Raw genomic sequence first — 17,804 nt, 5'->3', positions numbered from 1 at the left:
TCAAGCACCACAGCACTATTTAAACCTGTAGTTGCCAGGCAGTCAGCCTGGCGACATCACCCTCTATCACCTCCTACAGACCCATGTTATCCATGCCAATGATCCATGCTCTTTCTCACTCACAGTAAGTGTTTTCGTTTTTGTTGTCCATAGTTTTGCCTTAGTGCGAGTTTTTGATTTCAGAGCCAAGTTTTTGTACCTCCTCAGTGAGCGCCTTTCGTTTGTACCTTTTTTTTTTTTTTGAGTTAAGATTCAAAGATGTCGTTACCTTCACGCCATGTCCGGTCCAGTCGATTTGCACCACGGGAAAACAAACCGCACCATAGTCCACGCCTTGACAATTTCTACAACAAAGTTGTAAAGCTTAGTGATATATCAGATGTATCAGATTGTAGATGAATTTTTTTCTTTTACCCTTTGCGTTCATATTTCGCTGTTTGTCGCATTTTTTACGTGTTTTGCTTGCTTGTAAAACATGTGGATGGAGAGGGGGTGTGACGTTCATATGTTGTCAAAATTCAGTGTTTTATACTTCATAGAAAAATGTAAAATTCCGTTTTTTTAAGGCGTTCTGTCAGAACGTTTTTAGCATTCAATCAGACATTATTGTGAGGTTTTGTATTAGTGTTCTAAAAATACATATACCGGCCCCCAAACACATTTTTTTCCTCCAAATTTGGCCCCCCCCAGTCAAAAGAATTACCCAGGCCTGCGATGGGGTGACTAAGCTGTTCATCTTCTATGTCGCAGGTGTGTTCACGCGGTGTTACAGCAGCGGTGAGGAACGGGCGAAAAAGCTGCTGGTTCGCGTGTCGCCATTGTGGGGGAGGACAACATGCCTGCGGTTGGCGCTGGCTGCCAACTGTAAAAGCTTTGTGGCTCTGTCAGGTGTCCAGGTGCAGTAAAAATTTTATATTTTACTTGCCAGGTTCTAACACTCACTGTGATTGAGTAAAAATTCCAACTTTTATCATAATAATGCACAAATGTTCAGTTTTTCTTGTAAAACTTTGACTTACATTGAGTAAAATTAGGACTTTTATTGTAATACTGCCACAATTCTAAGTTGTTCTTTTGAAACTGACATTTTTCTTGTGAAATTCCAACTCATTTCTCAAGCTTTTTTTTATATATGCAGAGTATGCACATATTATTATATACAAATCCAAATAAAATACAAATCTTTATATATCTAGAAAGGGTGGTACTATAGAGGTAGGCATTTTTCGGAGGTCTCAAGAATGTGTGTGTGTGTGTGTGTGTGTGTGTGTGTGTGTGTGTGTGTGTGTGTGTGTGTGTGTGTGTGCGTGTGCGTGTGCGTGTGCGTGTGCGTGTGCGTGTGCGTGTGCGTGTGCGTGTGCGTGTGCGTGTGCGTGTGCGTGCGCGTGCGCGTGCGCGTGCGCGTGCGCGTGCGCGTGCGCGTGCGCGTGTGACCTCTAGGCCCTGTTGACGGAGATCTGGTGTGGGGAGCTTTCAGTGGCCAATCCTGTGTGGAGAGTGATGCTCTGCATGATCTGCTTTCCACTCATCTACACTGGCTTTCTGACATACAGGTGACTTTGAATCCATAAAAGTAATTTAAATAAAATAATTAAAAGCTGCAGTGCATATTAATACATCAACAAATACCAGCGAAGGAACGACATCAAAACAATCCATTTGGGTGTGTAACTTAGTCTCCTGAGTTCACACACTAACCTTTCTTTCTGCATAATTTTATATGTATTCAAGATTAAAAATAAAAGTCCAGATATACATATGTTTAAAAATAAAAAATAAACTCCACCTGATACATGTTAAACTTATCTAGCTATAACAACCTGAACATACATTCAAAAGGACATCAAATGAACTAGTTTGATCTAGTTGCAACTGTTAAAATTCAACTGTGAATTCAAAGCAAATTACAAACTAATGATGGAAGTACTTAACCCATACTTGCCAACCTTGAGACCTCTGATTTTGGGAGGTGGGGGCTGGTGTGTGTGTGTGTGTGTGTTTTTCGGGGGAGTTGTGGTCGGGAGGGGCGTGGTTGGGGGTGTGGTTAAGAGGGGAGGAGTATATTTACAGCTAGAATTTACCAAGTAAAGTATTTCATATATATATATATAAGAAATACTTGACTTTCAGTGAATTCTAGCTATATATATGTATATATTTATTTTGTTATATATATATATATATATAAAAGAGAAAAATTTGAATTTCATTGTTCATTTATTTACGCATATACACACACATAACACTCATCTACTCATTGTTGAGTAATGGGTTAAATTGTCCATCCTTGTTCTATTCTCTGTCACAATTTTTCTAACCATGCTGAACTAGAGTCTGGAATCTGCCATCTCTCCCTAGCATGGCCCAAAACGTACAGTAGATGGCAGTATTGTCCCGTTGAAGAGTGTCACAACATTGCTGTTTACGGCAGACAAACTGCTCTATGGTAGACGAAAACGTGACTGCTGTTGTTGTGTGTTGTTACCGCGCTGGGAGGGCGTTAATGAAACTGCCTAACAATAAATCCACATAAGAAACCAAGAACTCGCCCTCGATCATTCTACGGTTATAACGTCATTGGGCAGACACTCTGTTTATATTGTGGGAAAGCGGACGTGAAAACAGGCTGTCCTCACTCAGGCCCGTATGGAGCTGGAGGGGGCGTGGCCTCCAGCTCCGCCTGAATTTCGGGAGATTTTCGGGAGAAAATTTTATCCCGGGAAGTTTTCGGGATAGGCGCTGAATTTCGGGAGTCTCCTGGAAAATCCGGAAGAGTTGGCAAGTATGACTTAACAGCAACATTTACACTAATTTACTGTGAAATATCTTTACTGCAATTTATTGTAACTGCAGAACAGTGATTTTACACTTACACACAATTAAGTTAAAACCAAATGCTGTAACTTCACAATTGTGATTTTAAAGTTAATTAGTTACATCTGTCTGTAAAGTGGTGTAGTTAATTACTTGGTTTGAATGCAGGATTACAGAGTACAAACTCTATCATGCACGTATGTTTACTAGCATCTGATTAGACACTTGGTCATGTCTACTGTTTTCCACCAACGCCATGACATCATTGTTAAAGTTCAGCGTATAAAATATATTTAAATTCAGTATTTTGCATTCAAAAGGTGTTCATTTAAAAAATATATAAAAAAACATTTAGACTGGCAACAACAATAAAATAATTCCAATGAAAATGTAATACAAAAACTCAAATGGCTCGGATCCCACATCAGGACAAGGAAAAACTCAACCCAATGGGGAAAAATGAGAAACCTTGGAGGGGACCGCAGATGTGAGGCCGCTCCCCTGGGCGACCGGTGCATTGGACGTCGAGTAGATCAAGTATTATATTGTAAGAGTCCAGTCCATTGTGGATCTAGCATAATAGTTTGAGAGTCCAGTCCATATTGGATCTAACATAATAGTGTGAGAGTCCAGTCCATAGTGGATCTAACATAAAAGTGAGAGTCCAATCCATAGTGGATCTAACATAATAGTGAGAGTCCAGTCCATAGTGGATCCAACATAATAGTGAGAGTCCAGTCCATAGTGGATCTAACATAATAGTGAGAGTCCAGTCCATAGTGGATCTAAAATGTAAAAAAAAAAAAAAAATAATCTAAAGGAATCAATTTTGCCTAATCAGCTGATTACAAATATAGTAATTTTAATTTTGATAATATTCATTTACATAATAATGATAGGGTGAGAAGCTCTGTCATCCGGGTGGAGCTCAAAGTAAAGCCGCTGCTCCTCCACATGGAGAGGAGCCAGGTGAGGTGGTTCGGGCATCTGGTCAGAATGGTTTAGGGCCCGTCCAACCGGTAGGAGGCCACGGGGAAGACCCAGGACAAATTGGGAAAACTATGTCTCCCGGCTGGCCTGGGAACGCCTCGGGTTCCCCCGGGAAGAGCTGGGCGAAGTGGCTGGGGAGAGGAGAGTCTGGGCTTCCCTGCTTAGGCTGCTGCCCCCGCGACCCGACCTCAGATAAGCAGAAGAAGATAATACTATTACGATTCTAATCAGCTGATTACAAATATAGTAATTTTAATGATAATAATATTATCAATATACATAATAATAATATTACAATTATAATCTAATCCATCCATCTTCTTCCGCTTATCCGATTATTTTAATCATCTGGTTTTAAATCCACTTTGGTCATCTTGTGGTGCTATGTTAATATTCAGCTCATGACCAAGACTTGTGTATAAGAAAAAGTTAAATTACAACAAGATGTGACTAAATAATAGGTCATTATTTGGTTAGTTTTGCAATTTTCTAACTGTGTTTACTCCAAATCACCACCAGATGGCAGCAATGCCTTTGACATGAGTATATTTGGCAACTAAGTGGCTCAGGTGAACAATTCATCATGTGCAACATGGCTGTGATGATTCTTTTTACAGCATACCAAATCATTATTTTAAAATAAATTGTCCGTGCCTCTTCTTTCTAGACGCGATGAGTTAATCCAGAGGGAAGTTGAAAAAAACGAAGCGATAAAGACGGTCGAGAGCGTCACAGGAAGCGCACTGACAACCAAATCTCAGAGCTTGTGAGTAGACTTTTTATGTTGTCTGGCATTGGCTGCTGTACTGTTTATTGTTATACAAACCCCGTTTCCATATGAGTTGGGGAACTGTGTTAGATGTAAATATAAACAGAATACAATGATTTGCAAATCATTTTCAACCCATATTCAGTTGAATATGCTACAAAGACAACATATTTGATGTTCAAACTCATAAACGTTTTTTTTTTTTTTTCAAATCATTCACTTCAGAATTTGATGCCAGCAACACGTGACAAAGAAGTTGGGAAAGGTGGCAATACATACCGATAAAGTTGAGGAATGCTCATCAAACACTTATTTGGGACATCCCACAGGTGTGCAGGCTAATTGGGAACAGGTGGGTGCCATGATTGGGTATAAAAACAGCTTCCCAAAAAATGCTCAGTCTTTCACAAGAAAGGATGGGGTGAGGTACACCCCTTTGTCCACAACTGCGTGAGCAAATAGTCAAACAGTTTAAGAACAACGTTTCTCAAAGGGAAATTGCCAGAAATTTAGGGATTTCAACATCTACGCTCCATAATATCATCAAAAGGTTCAGAGAATCTGGAGAAATCACTCCACGTAAGCGGCATGGCCGGAAACCAACATTGAATGACCGTGACCTTCGATACCTCGGACGGCACTGTATCAAAAACCGACATCAATCTCTAAAAGATATCACCACATGGACTCAGGAAGACGTCAGAAAACCACTGTCACTAAATACAGTTGGTCGCTACATCTGTAAGTGCAAGTTAAAGCTCTACTTTACAAAGCGAAAGCCATTTATCAACAACATCCAGAAACGCCGCCGGCTTCTCTGGGCCAGAGATCATTTAAGATGGACTGATGAAAAGTGGAAAAGTGTTCTGTGGTCCAATGAGTCCACATTTCAAATTGTTTTTGGAAATATTCGACATCGTGTCATCCGGACCAAATGGGGAAGCGAACCATCCAGACTGTTATCGACGCAAAGTTCAAAAGCCAGCATCTGCAATAGTATGGGGGTGCATTAGTTCCCAAGGCATGGGTAACTTACACATCTGTGAAGGCGCCATTAATGCTGAAAGGTACATACAGGTTTTGGAACAACATATGCTGCCATCTAAGCGCCGTCTTTTTCATGGACGCCCCTGCTTATTTCAGCAAGACAATGCCAAACCACATTAAGCATGTGTTACAACAGCAGGGCTTTGTAAAAAAAGGAGTGCGGGTACTTTCCTGGCCCGCCTGCAGTCCAGACCTGTCTCCCATGAAAAAATGTGTGGCACATTATGAAGCGTAAATTACAACAGTGGAGACCCCGGACTGTTGAACGACTGAAGCTCTACATAAAACAAGAATGGGAAAGAATTCCACTTTTAAAGCTTCAACATTTAGTTTCTTCAGTTCCCAACATTTATTGAGTGTCGTTAAAAGAAAAGGTGATGTAACACAGTGGTGAACATGCCCTTTCCCAACTACTTTGGCACGTGTTGCAGCCATGAAATTCTAAGTTAACTATTATTTGCAAAAAAAAATTAAGTTTATGAGTTTGAACATCAAATATCTTGTCTTTGTAGCATATTCAACTGAATATGGGTTGAAAAGGATTTGCAAATCATTGTATTCCGTTTATATTTACATCTAACACAATTTCCCAACTCATATAGAAACAGGGTTTGTATATAAAAAAAAAAAATAGATGGCCGTTTTGTGCTCCCTGTAGTGACCTCACCACCATGAAGTCGCTGAACTGCTGGACCAGACTGACTGGCCTGTACGGTTCGCCACAGGTCAAGTTTTACTGGAATATTGTCTTCTACTCCGCCTTCCTCTTCCTGTTTGCGGCAGTGCTGATGATGGACTTCCAGGCCACGCCCTCTCCTTTGGAGATCCTACTGTACGTGTGGCTCTTCTCTGTGGTGTGCGAGGAGGTCCGGCAGGCGAGTGGCCATTTTTTTTGTACTGAGCAGCCAGGACTGAGATGTGCTATACGTACTGCCTCCTTATGTCATTTAACTTATCATCACAATCAACCATCTGTTAGAAAAGTCGGACTATGCCTACAATATTGGATGCCTGCACACCATACTTGCCAATTCTCCTGAATTTTCCGGGAGACTCCCGAATTTCAGTGCCTCTTCCCGATTTCCAGCCAGACCTGAGTGAGGACAGCCTGTCGTCACGTCCACTTTTCATCCATATAAACAGCGTGCCGGCCCAGTCACTTTATAACATCTACTGCTTTTGGAGCTCAGTGCACAACTGCACACACAACAATAAGGAGACTAATATACATGTCTCAGTTATCCATAGGTTTATCTATAACCCATAAAGTAGGCAAGCACGGAGCTATTTCTCAGCGTGTGTTTATTCCAGCCTGCACGTTATTACACTGACACACAACATCCGGAATCCCATCATGCATTGCTTAAGAACTATGACAAGTAGTAATGTTAAAAAAACATAACAGAGACGAAGCAGAAGAACGAAGAAGAGACATGGCGACGACGAGTAAGAAGAAGTATGCTTGCAAGTCATCAGCTTGGTTAGACAGATAATGACAGAGAATATAACGAGGATGGACAATAATAATAATATATATATATATATATATATATATATATATATATATATATATACCTACATACACACAGTGGGGCAAAAAAGTATTTAGTCAGCCACCGATTGTGCAAGTTCTCCCACTTAAAATGATGACAGAGGTCTTTAATTTTCATCATAGGTACACTTCAACTATGAGAGACAGAATGTGAAAAAAAAATCCTGGAATTCACAGTGTAGGAATTTTAAAGAATTTATTTGTAAATTATGGTGGAAAATAAGTATTTGGTCAACCATTCAAAGCTCTCACTGATGGAAGGAGGTTTTGTCTCAAAATCTCACGATACATGGCCCCATTCATTCTTTCCTTAACACGGATCAATCGTCCTGTCCCCTTAGCAGAAAAACAGCCTCAAAGCATGATGTTTCCACCCCCATGCTTCACAGTAGGTATGGTGTTCTTGGGGTGCAACTCAGTATTCTTCTTCCTCCAAACACGACGAGTTGAGTTAATACCTAAAAGTTCTATTTTGGTTTCATCTGACCACATGACATTCTCCCAATCCTCTGCTGTATCATCCATGTATCCATTTTGGTATTAACTCAACTCGTCGTGTTTTGGAGGAAGAAGAATACTGAGTTGCATCCCAAGAACACCAAACCTACTGTGAAGCATGGGGGTGGAAACATGCTTTAGGGCTGTTTTTCTGCTACGGGGACAGGACGATTGAACCGTGTTAAGGAAAGAATGAATGGGGCCATGTATCGTGAGATTTTGAGCCAAAACCTCCTTCCATCAGTGAAAGCTTTGAATGGTTGACCAAATACTTATTTTCCACAATTTACAAACAAATTCTTTAAAATTCCTACAATGTGAATTCCTGGATTTTTTTTCACATTCTGTCTCTCACAGTTGAAGTGTACCTATGATGAAAATTACAGACCTCTGTCATCATTTTAAGTGGGAGAACTTGCACAATCTGTGGCTGACTAAATACTTTTTTGCCCCACTGTATATAATATATATATATATATATATATATACATATATAGCCAGAATTCACTGAAATTGAAGTACTTTCTATATATATATATAAATATATATATATATATATATATATATATAGCTAAAATTTGCTGAAATTCAAGTATTTCATATATATATATATGTATATATATATATATATATATATATATATATATATATGAAATACTTTTAGTGAACTCTAGCTTTAAATATATACTCACCCCCCCCAATCTCCCGAATTTGGAGGTCTCCAGGTTGGCAAGTATGCTGCACACACGTATAGAAGAATAAGTCATTAACATGAAAATGTTTAGGAATAATTTTCCACAATTGCAGTGTTTTATCCAAGTTGTCCCTTTTTGTCTTTTTCACCTCAGTTGTTTTATGACCCGGATGGATTTGGGTTCCATAAGAAAGCCAGGGTGTACATTAGAGAACTCTGGAACATTTTAGACGTTTTATCCATCGTCCTCTTTATTATTGGCCTGGCATTTAGGTGAGTTGTACTTTTCTTTTAGTCGTCCAAGTTTTTTTCTTTTAATAACTGAATTATTTCCCCTGAAGGCTCACGACCAGGCTGTTTTATCCTGGCAAGTACATCCTCTGCATCGACTTTGTGGTCTTCTGCCTGCGTCTCATGGCCATCTTCACCATCAGTCGAACACTTGGACCTAAGATCATCATTGTCAGGAGAATGGTGAGACAATCCCTCTGCAAAATGACAAGACATCAAGTTTGACAACATCTCTTTATTCTGCAACCACCCCGGTTGTCTTTGAGATCACAGGTGTGAACTCAAGGCCAGGAGGCTTGTCATGTCATTTAACGTTGGCCTGGCTTGCCATCAAAGTTGGCCCGCCATGTCATTTTACGTGGTCTGCCACATTATTGTACGTGGTCCGCCACAGTACGTGACCTGAAAAAGGCTGGAAATAATAATGCACTTTTTGGCCAAGTGTATTTTTGTTATTTCAGTTTTGTTATATGTTCTACACCAGGGGTCACCAACGCGGTGCCCGCGGGCACCAGGTCGCCCGTAAGGACCAGATGAGTCGCCCGCTGGCCTGTTCTAAAAATAGCTCAAATAGCAGCACTTACCAGTGAGCTGCCTCTATTTTTGAAATTGTATTTATTTACTAGCAAGCTGGTCTCGCTTTGCTCAACATTTTCAATTCTAAGAGAGACAAAATTCAAATAGAATTTGAAAATCCAAGAAAATATTTTAAAGACTTGGTCTTTACTTGTTTAAATAAATTCTTTTATTTTTTTACTTTGCTTCTTATAACGTTCAGAAAGACAATTTTAGAGAAAAAATACAACCTTAAAAATGATTTTAGGATTTTTAACACATATACCTTTTTACCTTTTCAATTCTCTCCTCTTCTTTCCTGACAATTTAAATCAATGTTCAAGTAAATTCATTTTTTTATTCTAAAGAATAATAAATACATTTTAATTTAATTCTTCATTTTAGCTTCTGTTTTTTCGACGAAGAATATTTCTGAAATATTTCTTCAAACTTTTAATGATTAAAATTCCCAAAAAATATTCTGGCAAATCTAGAAAATCTTTAGAATCAAATTTAAATCTTATTTCTAAGTCTTTTGAATTTATTCTTAAATTTTTGTTCTGGAAAATCTGGAAGAAATAATGATTTGTCTTTGTTAGAAATATAACTTGGTCCAATTTGTTATATATTCTAACAAAGTGCAGATTGGATTTTAACCTTTTTAAAACATGTCATCAAAATTCTAAAATTAATCTTAATCAGGAAAAATTACTTAATGATGTTCCATAAATAATTTTTTAAATTTTTTCAAAAGGATAAGAATTAGCTAGTTTTTCTCCTTTTTTTCAGGTGAATTTTGAATTTTAAAGAGTCGAAATTGAAGATAAACTATGTTTCAAAATTACATTTTCATTTTTTTCCTATTTTCTCCTCTTTTAAACCGTTCAATTAAGTGTTTTTTTCAGCATTTATTCTCAACAAAAAACCTCCCATAAAAGGAAAAAAAATGTACGACGGAATGACAGAAATATCAATTTTTTTATATATATATGTATAAATATTTATTTATTAAAGGTAAATTGAGCAAATTGGCTATTTCTGGCAATTTATTTAAGTGTGTATCAAACTGGTAGTGCATGGGTGTCAAACTCTGGCCCGCGGGCCAAATCTTGCCCGCCGTGTATTTTAATTTGGCCCTTGAGGCAATATCAATTTAGCATTAGAGCTGGCCCGCCGGTGTTATACAGCGTCGGTGCAGCTGTAACACCGCATTCACTGCTAATACTCATGCTTGCCAACCCTACTAATTTTCGTAGACTCCCGAAGTTCAGTGCCCCTCCCGAAAATCTCCCGGGGCAACTATTCTTCCGGAATTTCTACGGATTTCCACCTGGACAACTATATTGGGGGCGTGCATTTAAGGCACTGCCTTTAGCGTTCTCTACAACCTGTCGTCACGTCCGCTTTTCCTCCATACTAACAGTGTGTCACATAATATTTGTAGCTTTTACACACACACACACACAAGTGAATGCAAGGCATACTTGGTCAACAACCATACAGGTCACACTGAGGGTGGCTGTATAAACAACTTTAGCACTGTTACAAATATGCGCCACGCTGTGAACCCACACCAAACAAGAATGACAAATACATTTCGTGTGAACATCCACACCGTAACACAACAGAACAAATACCCAGAATCCCTTGCAGCACTAACTCTTCCTTGAAACTTCCAGCAAACTGACCAATAATTAAGGTTTTATTCATGCCTTTTCTCTTGCTACTTCAAGGCTTGAATGTTAGGTTCATTCATTATTGTTATTTTATTTTCAAATTTCTTATTAGCCTGTGGAAAAAATTTGATATTTACCTCAGAAAATTGTAAATAGAAAAAAAGGCATAACATTTTTATTAAAATTTTATTTGATATTCCATTAATATTTTTTTAATTATTATTATTATTTGAAACTGGATTTTGCATGTCACTAAAGTTATATAAGCCTTGCTTGTTCAATATTTAATGCAAAACTTGTTTGGGTCCCTATTAAAAGATTGATTTGTTCAACCTTGGCCGGCGGCTTTGTTCCCTTTAAAATTTTGGCCCACTCTGTATTTGAGTTTGACACCCTTGTGGTAGCCCTTCGCATTAATCAGTACCCAAGAAGTAGCTCTTTGTTTCAAAAAGGTTGGTGACCCCTGTTCTACACTTTAATGTTATCCGACCATCCAACAAGATGTTCAGCTTTTTAGGGCGTGTTATCAATGATTAATACTTAAATATCTGCTTGTCACCTTGATTTATAATCTCATCAAAAGGGTTGGTTATTCAATTTGCATAACCGGACTATTACATGTTTATATTTACATATGTCCCCCCCCCCCCTGTTGTAGATGATGGACATGTTCTTCTTCATGTTCCTGCTGAGTATCTGGGTGGTGGCGTACGGCGTGGCCAAACAAGGCATCCTGATCCACAATGACGATCGCCTGGAATGGATCATCCGGGGGGCTGTCTATGAGCCGTACCTCACCATATTTGGCAACTTCCCCACAAATATTGATCGTGAGCAGAAATAAGAAAAAACATGCCACTCGACCTGAATCCACCAAAGCTATTTGGGACAGCTGTATGTAATCCCGAGATGATTTTCTCATGCAGATACTGCATTCGACATAGACGGATGCACCATGAATGGCAGTGAGCCCTTGAAGCCCAAATGTCCCATGCTGAATGAAAACAAAACTCCAGCCTTCCCCGAGTCGCTCACCATCATCATGCTGTGTGTCTACCTCCTCTTCGCCAACATCCTGCTGCTCAACCTGCTGATCGCCATCTTCAAGTACGTCGTCCCACCTTAAACATTCTTCATGTCAGGGCCGGCCCCTGGCACAAACGTTCTAACATTCCATGCGGTTTGTTTAGGACCACAACCACAAAAAGTGCCACATATCAAGGCATTCCAGATTTAAATCCGTCAGTTAACATTTGGAAACTACAAACGTTTGTATTATAAATTTGTATTTATTAATATAATATTTATGTTAAGAAAATGATAATGAAAATAATAATTATTCTTAAATAAATAATGTTAAAGGGTCAACACAGATAGACAGACAATATTTCACACATTAGTATTTAAGTAAATAATGACAGATTGAATAATTAATAAAGTTCACATTCTGACCGGTTTATTTTGAATTTGTCGGTGACAACATTTTTTAAAAGGAAATAAGCAGAACTTTAAACAAATTAACATTAAGTAATTTGGGGTCAGGAGTTCAACAATAACACATATAATAATGATAACAATAACAATAATAATGTTATTACAATGTTTACCATGAATTGATTAATCTTGACCCCGACTTAAACAAGTTGAAAAACTTATTGGGGTGTTATCATTTAGTGGTCAATTGTACGGAATATGTACTGTACTGTGCAATCTACTAATAAAAGTTTCAGTCAGTCAATCAATCCATTGTTATTATTATTATAAATATTATACAATATAAATTTGTATTTATTAATATAATATTCATATAGTGAAAATAATTATTATTAAATAAATAATGTTAAAGGGCCAACACAGACAGACAACATTCACACTCACATTCACACACTAGTATTTAAGTAAATAATGACAGATTGTATAATTAATAAAATTCACATTCTGACCGCTTTATTTTGAATTTGTCGGTGAAAAAGAAAAGAAAAAAGCAAATAAACAGAATTAAAAAAAAAATAACATTAAGTAATTTGGGGTCAGGAGTTCAACAATAACAAAAATAATAATGATAACAATAATAATAATAATAATGTTATTATAATGTTTACCATGAATTGATTAACGTGGTCCCTGACTTAAACAAGTTGAAAAACTTATTGGGGTGTTACCATTTAGTGGTCAATTGTACGGAATATGTACTGTACTGTGCAATCCACTAATAAAAGTTTCAATCAATCAATTATCATTATTATATTTTATATTATAAATTTGCATTTATTAAAATATTTAATGAAAATAATAATAATTATTATTAATTAAATAATGTTAATGATCAAAATAGGGCCACAAACAGGATTTTGTTTAGGGCCACAAAAAAAGCCGAGGATGACTCGGACCCACAAGCTCTTTGACATCCCAAACCTCTCCCGTTATCTTTTTGCAGCTTCACATTCCAGGAAGTGCAGGACAATACCGACCGGATATGGAAGTTCCAGAGATACGAGCTGATCAAGGAGTACAACAGCCGCCCTGCTGCCCCTCCACCTTTCATCATCCTCAGCCACCTTTACCTCTTCTTGAGAAATGTGGTGCTGTGCAGACCAAACCTCAAATCCAGGAAGTTTAGTGAGTGACAGATTGGCAAAAAGGTGTTAAAGTACACACTAAAAAACGTTGGGTTAAAAAAATAACCCGATTTTAACCTGACTGCTGGTTCAGAAAAGGATAAACCCCTTATCTGAGTTACAAACCCCGTTTCCATATGCGTTGGGACATTGTGTTAGATGTAAATATAAACAGAATACAATGATTTGCGAATCCTTTTCAACCCATATTCAGTTGAATATGCTACAAAGACAACATATTTGATGTTCAAACTCAAAAACTTTATTTTTTTTTTGCAAATAATAATTAACTTAGAATTTCATGGCTGCAACAGGTGCCAAAGTAGTTGGGAAAGGGCATGTTCACCACTGTGTTACATCACCTTTTCTTTTAACAACACTCAATAAACATTTGGGAACTGAGGAAACTAATTGTCGAAGCTTTGAAAGTGGAATTCTTTCCCATTCTTGTTTTATGTAGAGCTTCAGTCGTTCAACAATCCGGGGTCTCTGCTGTCATATTTTAGGCTTCATAATGCGCCACACATTTTCGATGGGAGACAGATCAGGACTGCAGGCGGGCCAGGAAAGTACCGCACTCTTTTTTTACGAAGCCACGCTGTTGTAACACATGCTGAATGTGGCATTGTCTTGCTGAAATAAGCAGGGGCATCCATGAAAAAGACGGCACTTAGATGGCAGCATATGTTGTTCCAAAACCTGTATGTACCTTTCAGCATTAATGGTACCTTCACAGATGTGTAAGTTACCCATGCCTTGGGCACTAATGCACCCCCATACCATCACAGATGCTAGCTTTTCAACTTTGCGTCGATAACAGTCTGGATGGTTAGCTTCCCCTTTGGTCCGGATGACACGATGTCGAATATTTCCAAAAACAATTTGAAATGTGGACTCGTCAGACCCCAGAACACTTTTCCACTTTGCATCAGTCCATCTTAGATGATCTCGGGCCCAGAAAAGCCGGCAGCGTTTCTGGATGTTGTTGATAAATGGCTTTCGTTTTGCATAGTAGAGCTTTAACTTGCACTTACAGATGTATCGACAAACTGTATTTAGTTACAGTGGTTTTCTGAAGTGTTCCTGAGCCCATGTAGTGATATCATTTAGAGATTGATGTCGGTTTTTGATACAGTGCCGTCTGAGGGATGGAAGGTCACGGTCATTCAATGTTGGTTTCCGGCCATGCCGCTTAAGTGGAGTGATTTCTCCATGTTCTCTGAACCTTTTGATGATATTATGGAGCGTAGATGTTGAAATCCCTAAATTTCTTGCAAACGTTCTTAAACTCTTTGACTATGTTCTAAATAAGTGTTTGATGAGCATTCCTCAACTTTACCAGTATTTATTACTTTTCCCAACTTTTTTGTCACGTTTTGCTGGCATCAAATTCTAATGTTAATGATTATTTAAAAAAAAAAAAATGTTTTGAGTTTGAACATCAAATATGTTGTCTTTGTAGCATATTCAACTGAATATGGGTTGAAAAGTATTCGCGAATCATTGTATTCTGTTTATATTTACATCTAACACAATTTCCCAACTCATATGGAAACAGGGTTTATTTTATATTTTATGTATTTTGGGTTATTCACCAACCCAACTATTGGGTAGCGCTCCATGATCCAATAGTTGGTTAAAAATTACACATTTTACTGCTGGTTTGTCCTACTCCTTCCCAACGACTGATCAAAATATTTTTTTTCCATTAAAATATACTCAAAAGCAAGATATGAGTGACATTTTTTCTTTTTTTTTTTTTTACTAGAAGTGCCGTGTATGGACATAGTAGTCCTATACAGCATGCTGAAATATGTTCATGTACATAAGATGTGTGATTGTAAATAATGTTAATGAGATTAATCCATAATAAAATTCCTTTCAACAAAAAAGTAACTTTTCAAATTTAAAAAAAAATGCGTTACTCATTGAAAAACAACCCAAAAATGGTTCATTTTGAAAACCCAGAAAGTGAGTTAAAATAATACCCATTCATCCATCCATTTACTACCGCTTGTCCCTTTTAGAGCCACCAGTGTGGGTGGCTCCTAGTGCCACCCACACTGGCTTAAATCTGACTTAGATATTGGGTTTCACTATGTAAAAAGCGCTTTGAGTCACTAGAGAAAAGCGCTATATAAATATAATCCACTTCACTTAGTATAATTTTTTTTTTTTTTTTTTTTTTTAGCTAGTTTTGCATTTGTCTTCTGAACAACTGCCCAAAATGAAGCAAGTCGGTCTTTACGTTAAATCTCCATCACCCTAGGTCTCGGCGTATTTCGCAACAGCAATTCCTTAGGAATTTTCTGGTACATTCACGTACATTTTCTAGTACAAATGGTTGACATTCTGTCGTTTTTCCTAAGGGACCGAGCTTCCTCACAATGAAGAAGAGGAGCTGCTCTCGTGGGAGGCCTTGATGAAGGATAAATACCTGCTGTCCAACCAGCAGCAGCAGACTGAGATGATGGAGCAGTGTATAGTGGACACGGCGCAAAAGTAAGAATAAATCCTGAAATACAGAGCCCAAAACCAGTGAAGTTAGCACGATGTGTAAATCGTAAATAAAAACAGAATATAATGATTTGCAAATCCGTTTCTACCTATATTCAATTGAAGAGACTGCAAAGACAAGATATTTAATGTTCGACCTGGTTGTTATATATTTTTTGGAAATATAATCTCATTTCAAATTTGATGCCTGCAGCATGTTCCAAAAAAGCTGGCACAAGTGGCAAAAAAGACTGAGAAAGTTGAGGAATGCTCATCAAACACTAATGTGGAACATCCCACAGGTAAACGGGCTAATTGGGAACAGGTGGGTGCCGTGATTGGCTTTAAAAGCAGCTTCCATGAAATGTTCAGTCATTAACAAACAAGGATAGGGCGAGGGTCACCACTTTGTGAACAAATGCGTGAGAAAGTTGTCCAACAGTTTAAGAAGAACATTTCCCAATGAGCTATTGCAAGGAATTTAGGGAGTTCAACATCTACGGTCTGGTTCAGAGAATCTGGAGAAATCACTGCACATAAGCGATGATATTACGGAAATTCGATCCCTCAGGCGGTAGTGCATCAAAAAGCGACATCAGTGTGTAAAGGATATCACCACATGGGCTCAGGAACACTTCGGAAAACCACTGTCAGCAACTGCAGTTTGTCGCTACATCTGTAAGTGCAAGTTAATACTCTACGGTATAGCTCGGTTGGTAGAGTGGCTGTGCCAGCAACTTGAGGGTTGCAGGTTCGATTCCTGCTTCCGCCATCCTAGTCACTGCCATTGTGTCCTTGGGCAAGACACTTTACCCACCTGCTCCCAGTGCCACCCACACTGGTTTAAATGTAACTTAGATATTGGGTTTCACTATGTAAAGTGCTTTGAGTCACTAGAGAAAAGTGCTATATAAATATAATTCACTTCACTTCACTACTATGCAAAGCGAAAGCCATTTATCAACAACACCCAGAAACGCAGCCGGCTTTGTTGGGCCGGAGCTCATCTAAGATGGACCGATGCAAAGCGGAAAAGTGTTCTGTTGTCTAACGAGTCCACATTTCAAATAGTTTTTGGAAACTGTGGATGTCGTGTATTCCTGATCAAAGAGGAAAATAACCCTCCGGATTGTTCTAAAAGTTCAAAAGCCAGCATCTGTGATGGTATGGGGGTGTATTAGTGTATTAGTATTATTGTTTAGTTATGTTCTGTTTTGTTTAAGATTCCATTGCTTCCTGTTTTTTCACTCCCTTGTTTTGTCACCATGGCGATCCATTAGAATCACCAGTCTCACGTGTTTGACTCACGCACCTGTTTCAATCATGTCATTATTATCTAAGCCTGGTTTTTCAGTTGGTCGTTCCGGCGTCAGTTTTCTGTGATCTTTTTATACTCTGCGTCAAGGATTGATTTACTCTTTCTTGCAGTTTCATAGTCCATGCTGCCCTGCCCACGTCACCGCAAGTACGTTTTTGTTTATTTATGCCAAAGTTAGTGTCTTCTGTTTTATGTCCTTAGTTTACGTCAAAGTGCTTTTTTGTTTCTTTAGCCAAGTTTTTGTCTCCGCCTGTGCGCGCCTTTTGTTTTCACTTTTTATAGTATTATTAAATCACATATTTACCTTCACGCCATGTCCGATCCAGTTCTTTTGCATCTCGGGGAAAGCAATTCACGCGGGAAACTGCACCAAAGTCCACGTGTTGACAAAAGTGAGTGTTGTTGAAAGGAAAGGCCATGTAACACAGTGGTAAAAATGGCCATGTGCCAACTTTTTTTGCAACGTGTTGCTGCCATAAAATTCTA

General features: G+C 38.3%; 1 protein-coding gene across 1 annotated transcript in view; it reads left to right on the top strand.

Annotated features, from left to right (window-relative positions):
- trpm2 (transient receptor potential cation channel, subfamily M, member 2) overlaps positions 1 to 17,804 on the top strand; it is a 55,936-nt gene that overhangs the window by 21,269 nt on the left and 16,863 nt on the right. Inside the window, exons 13-22 of the mRNA XM_061880108.1 lie at positions 751 to 896; positions 1,441 to 1,553; positions 4,472 to 4,570; positions 6,279 to 6,495; positions 8,519 to 8,637; positions 8,706 to 8,838; positions 11,545 to 11,716; positions 11,813 to 11,993; positions 13,324 to 13,505; positions 15,874 to 16,006. Of these exons, the coding sequence (XP_061736092.1) occupies positions 751 to 896; positions 1,441 to 1,553; positions 4,472 to 4,570; positions 6,279 to 6,495; positions 8,519 to 8,637; positions 8,706 to 8,838; positions 11,545 to 11,716; positions 11,813 to 11,993; positions 13,324 to 13,505; positions 15,874 to 16,006 (1,495 nt within the window). The remainder of the gene's footprint in view (positions 1 to 750; positions 897 to 1,440; positions 1,554 to 4,471; positions 4,571 to 6,278; positions 6,496 to 8,518; positions 8,638 to 8,705; positions 8,839 to 11,544; positions 11,717 to 11,812; positions 11,994 to 13,323; positions 13,506 to 15,873; positions 16,007 to 17,804) is intronic.

The sequence above is a fragment of the Nerophis ophidion genome, linkage group LG19, assembly GCF_033978795.1.
Source record: "Nerophis ophidion isolate RoL-2023_Sa linkage group LG19, RoL_Noph_v1.0, whole genome shotgun sequence".
Lineage (NCBI taxonomy): Eukaryota > Metazoa > Chordata > Actinopteri > Syngnathiformes > Syngnathidae > Nerophis > Nerophis ophidion.
This window is presented reverse-complemented; position numbering and strand designations above follow the sequence as displayed.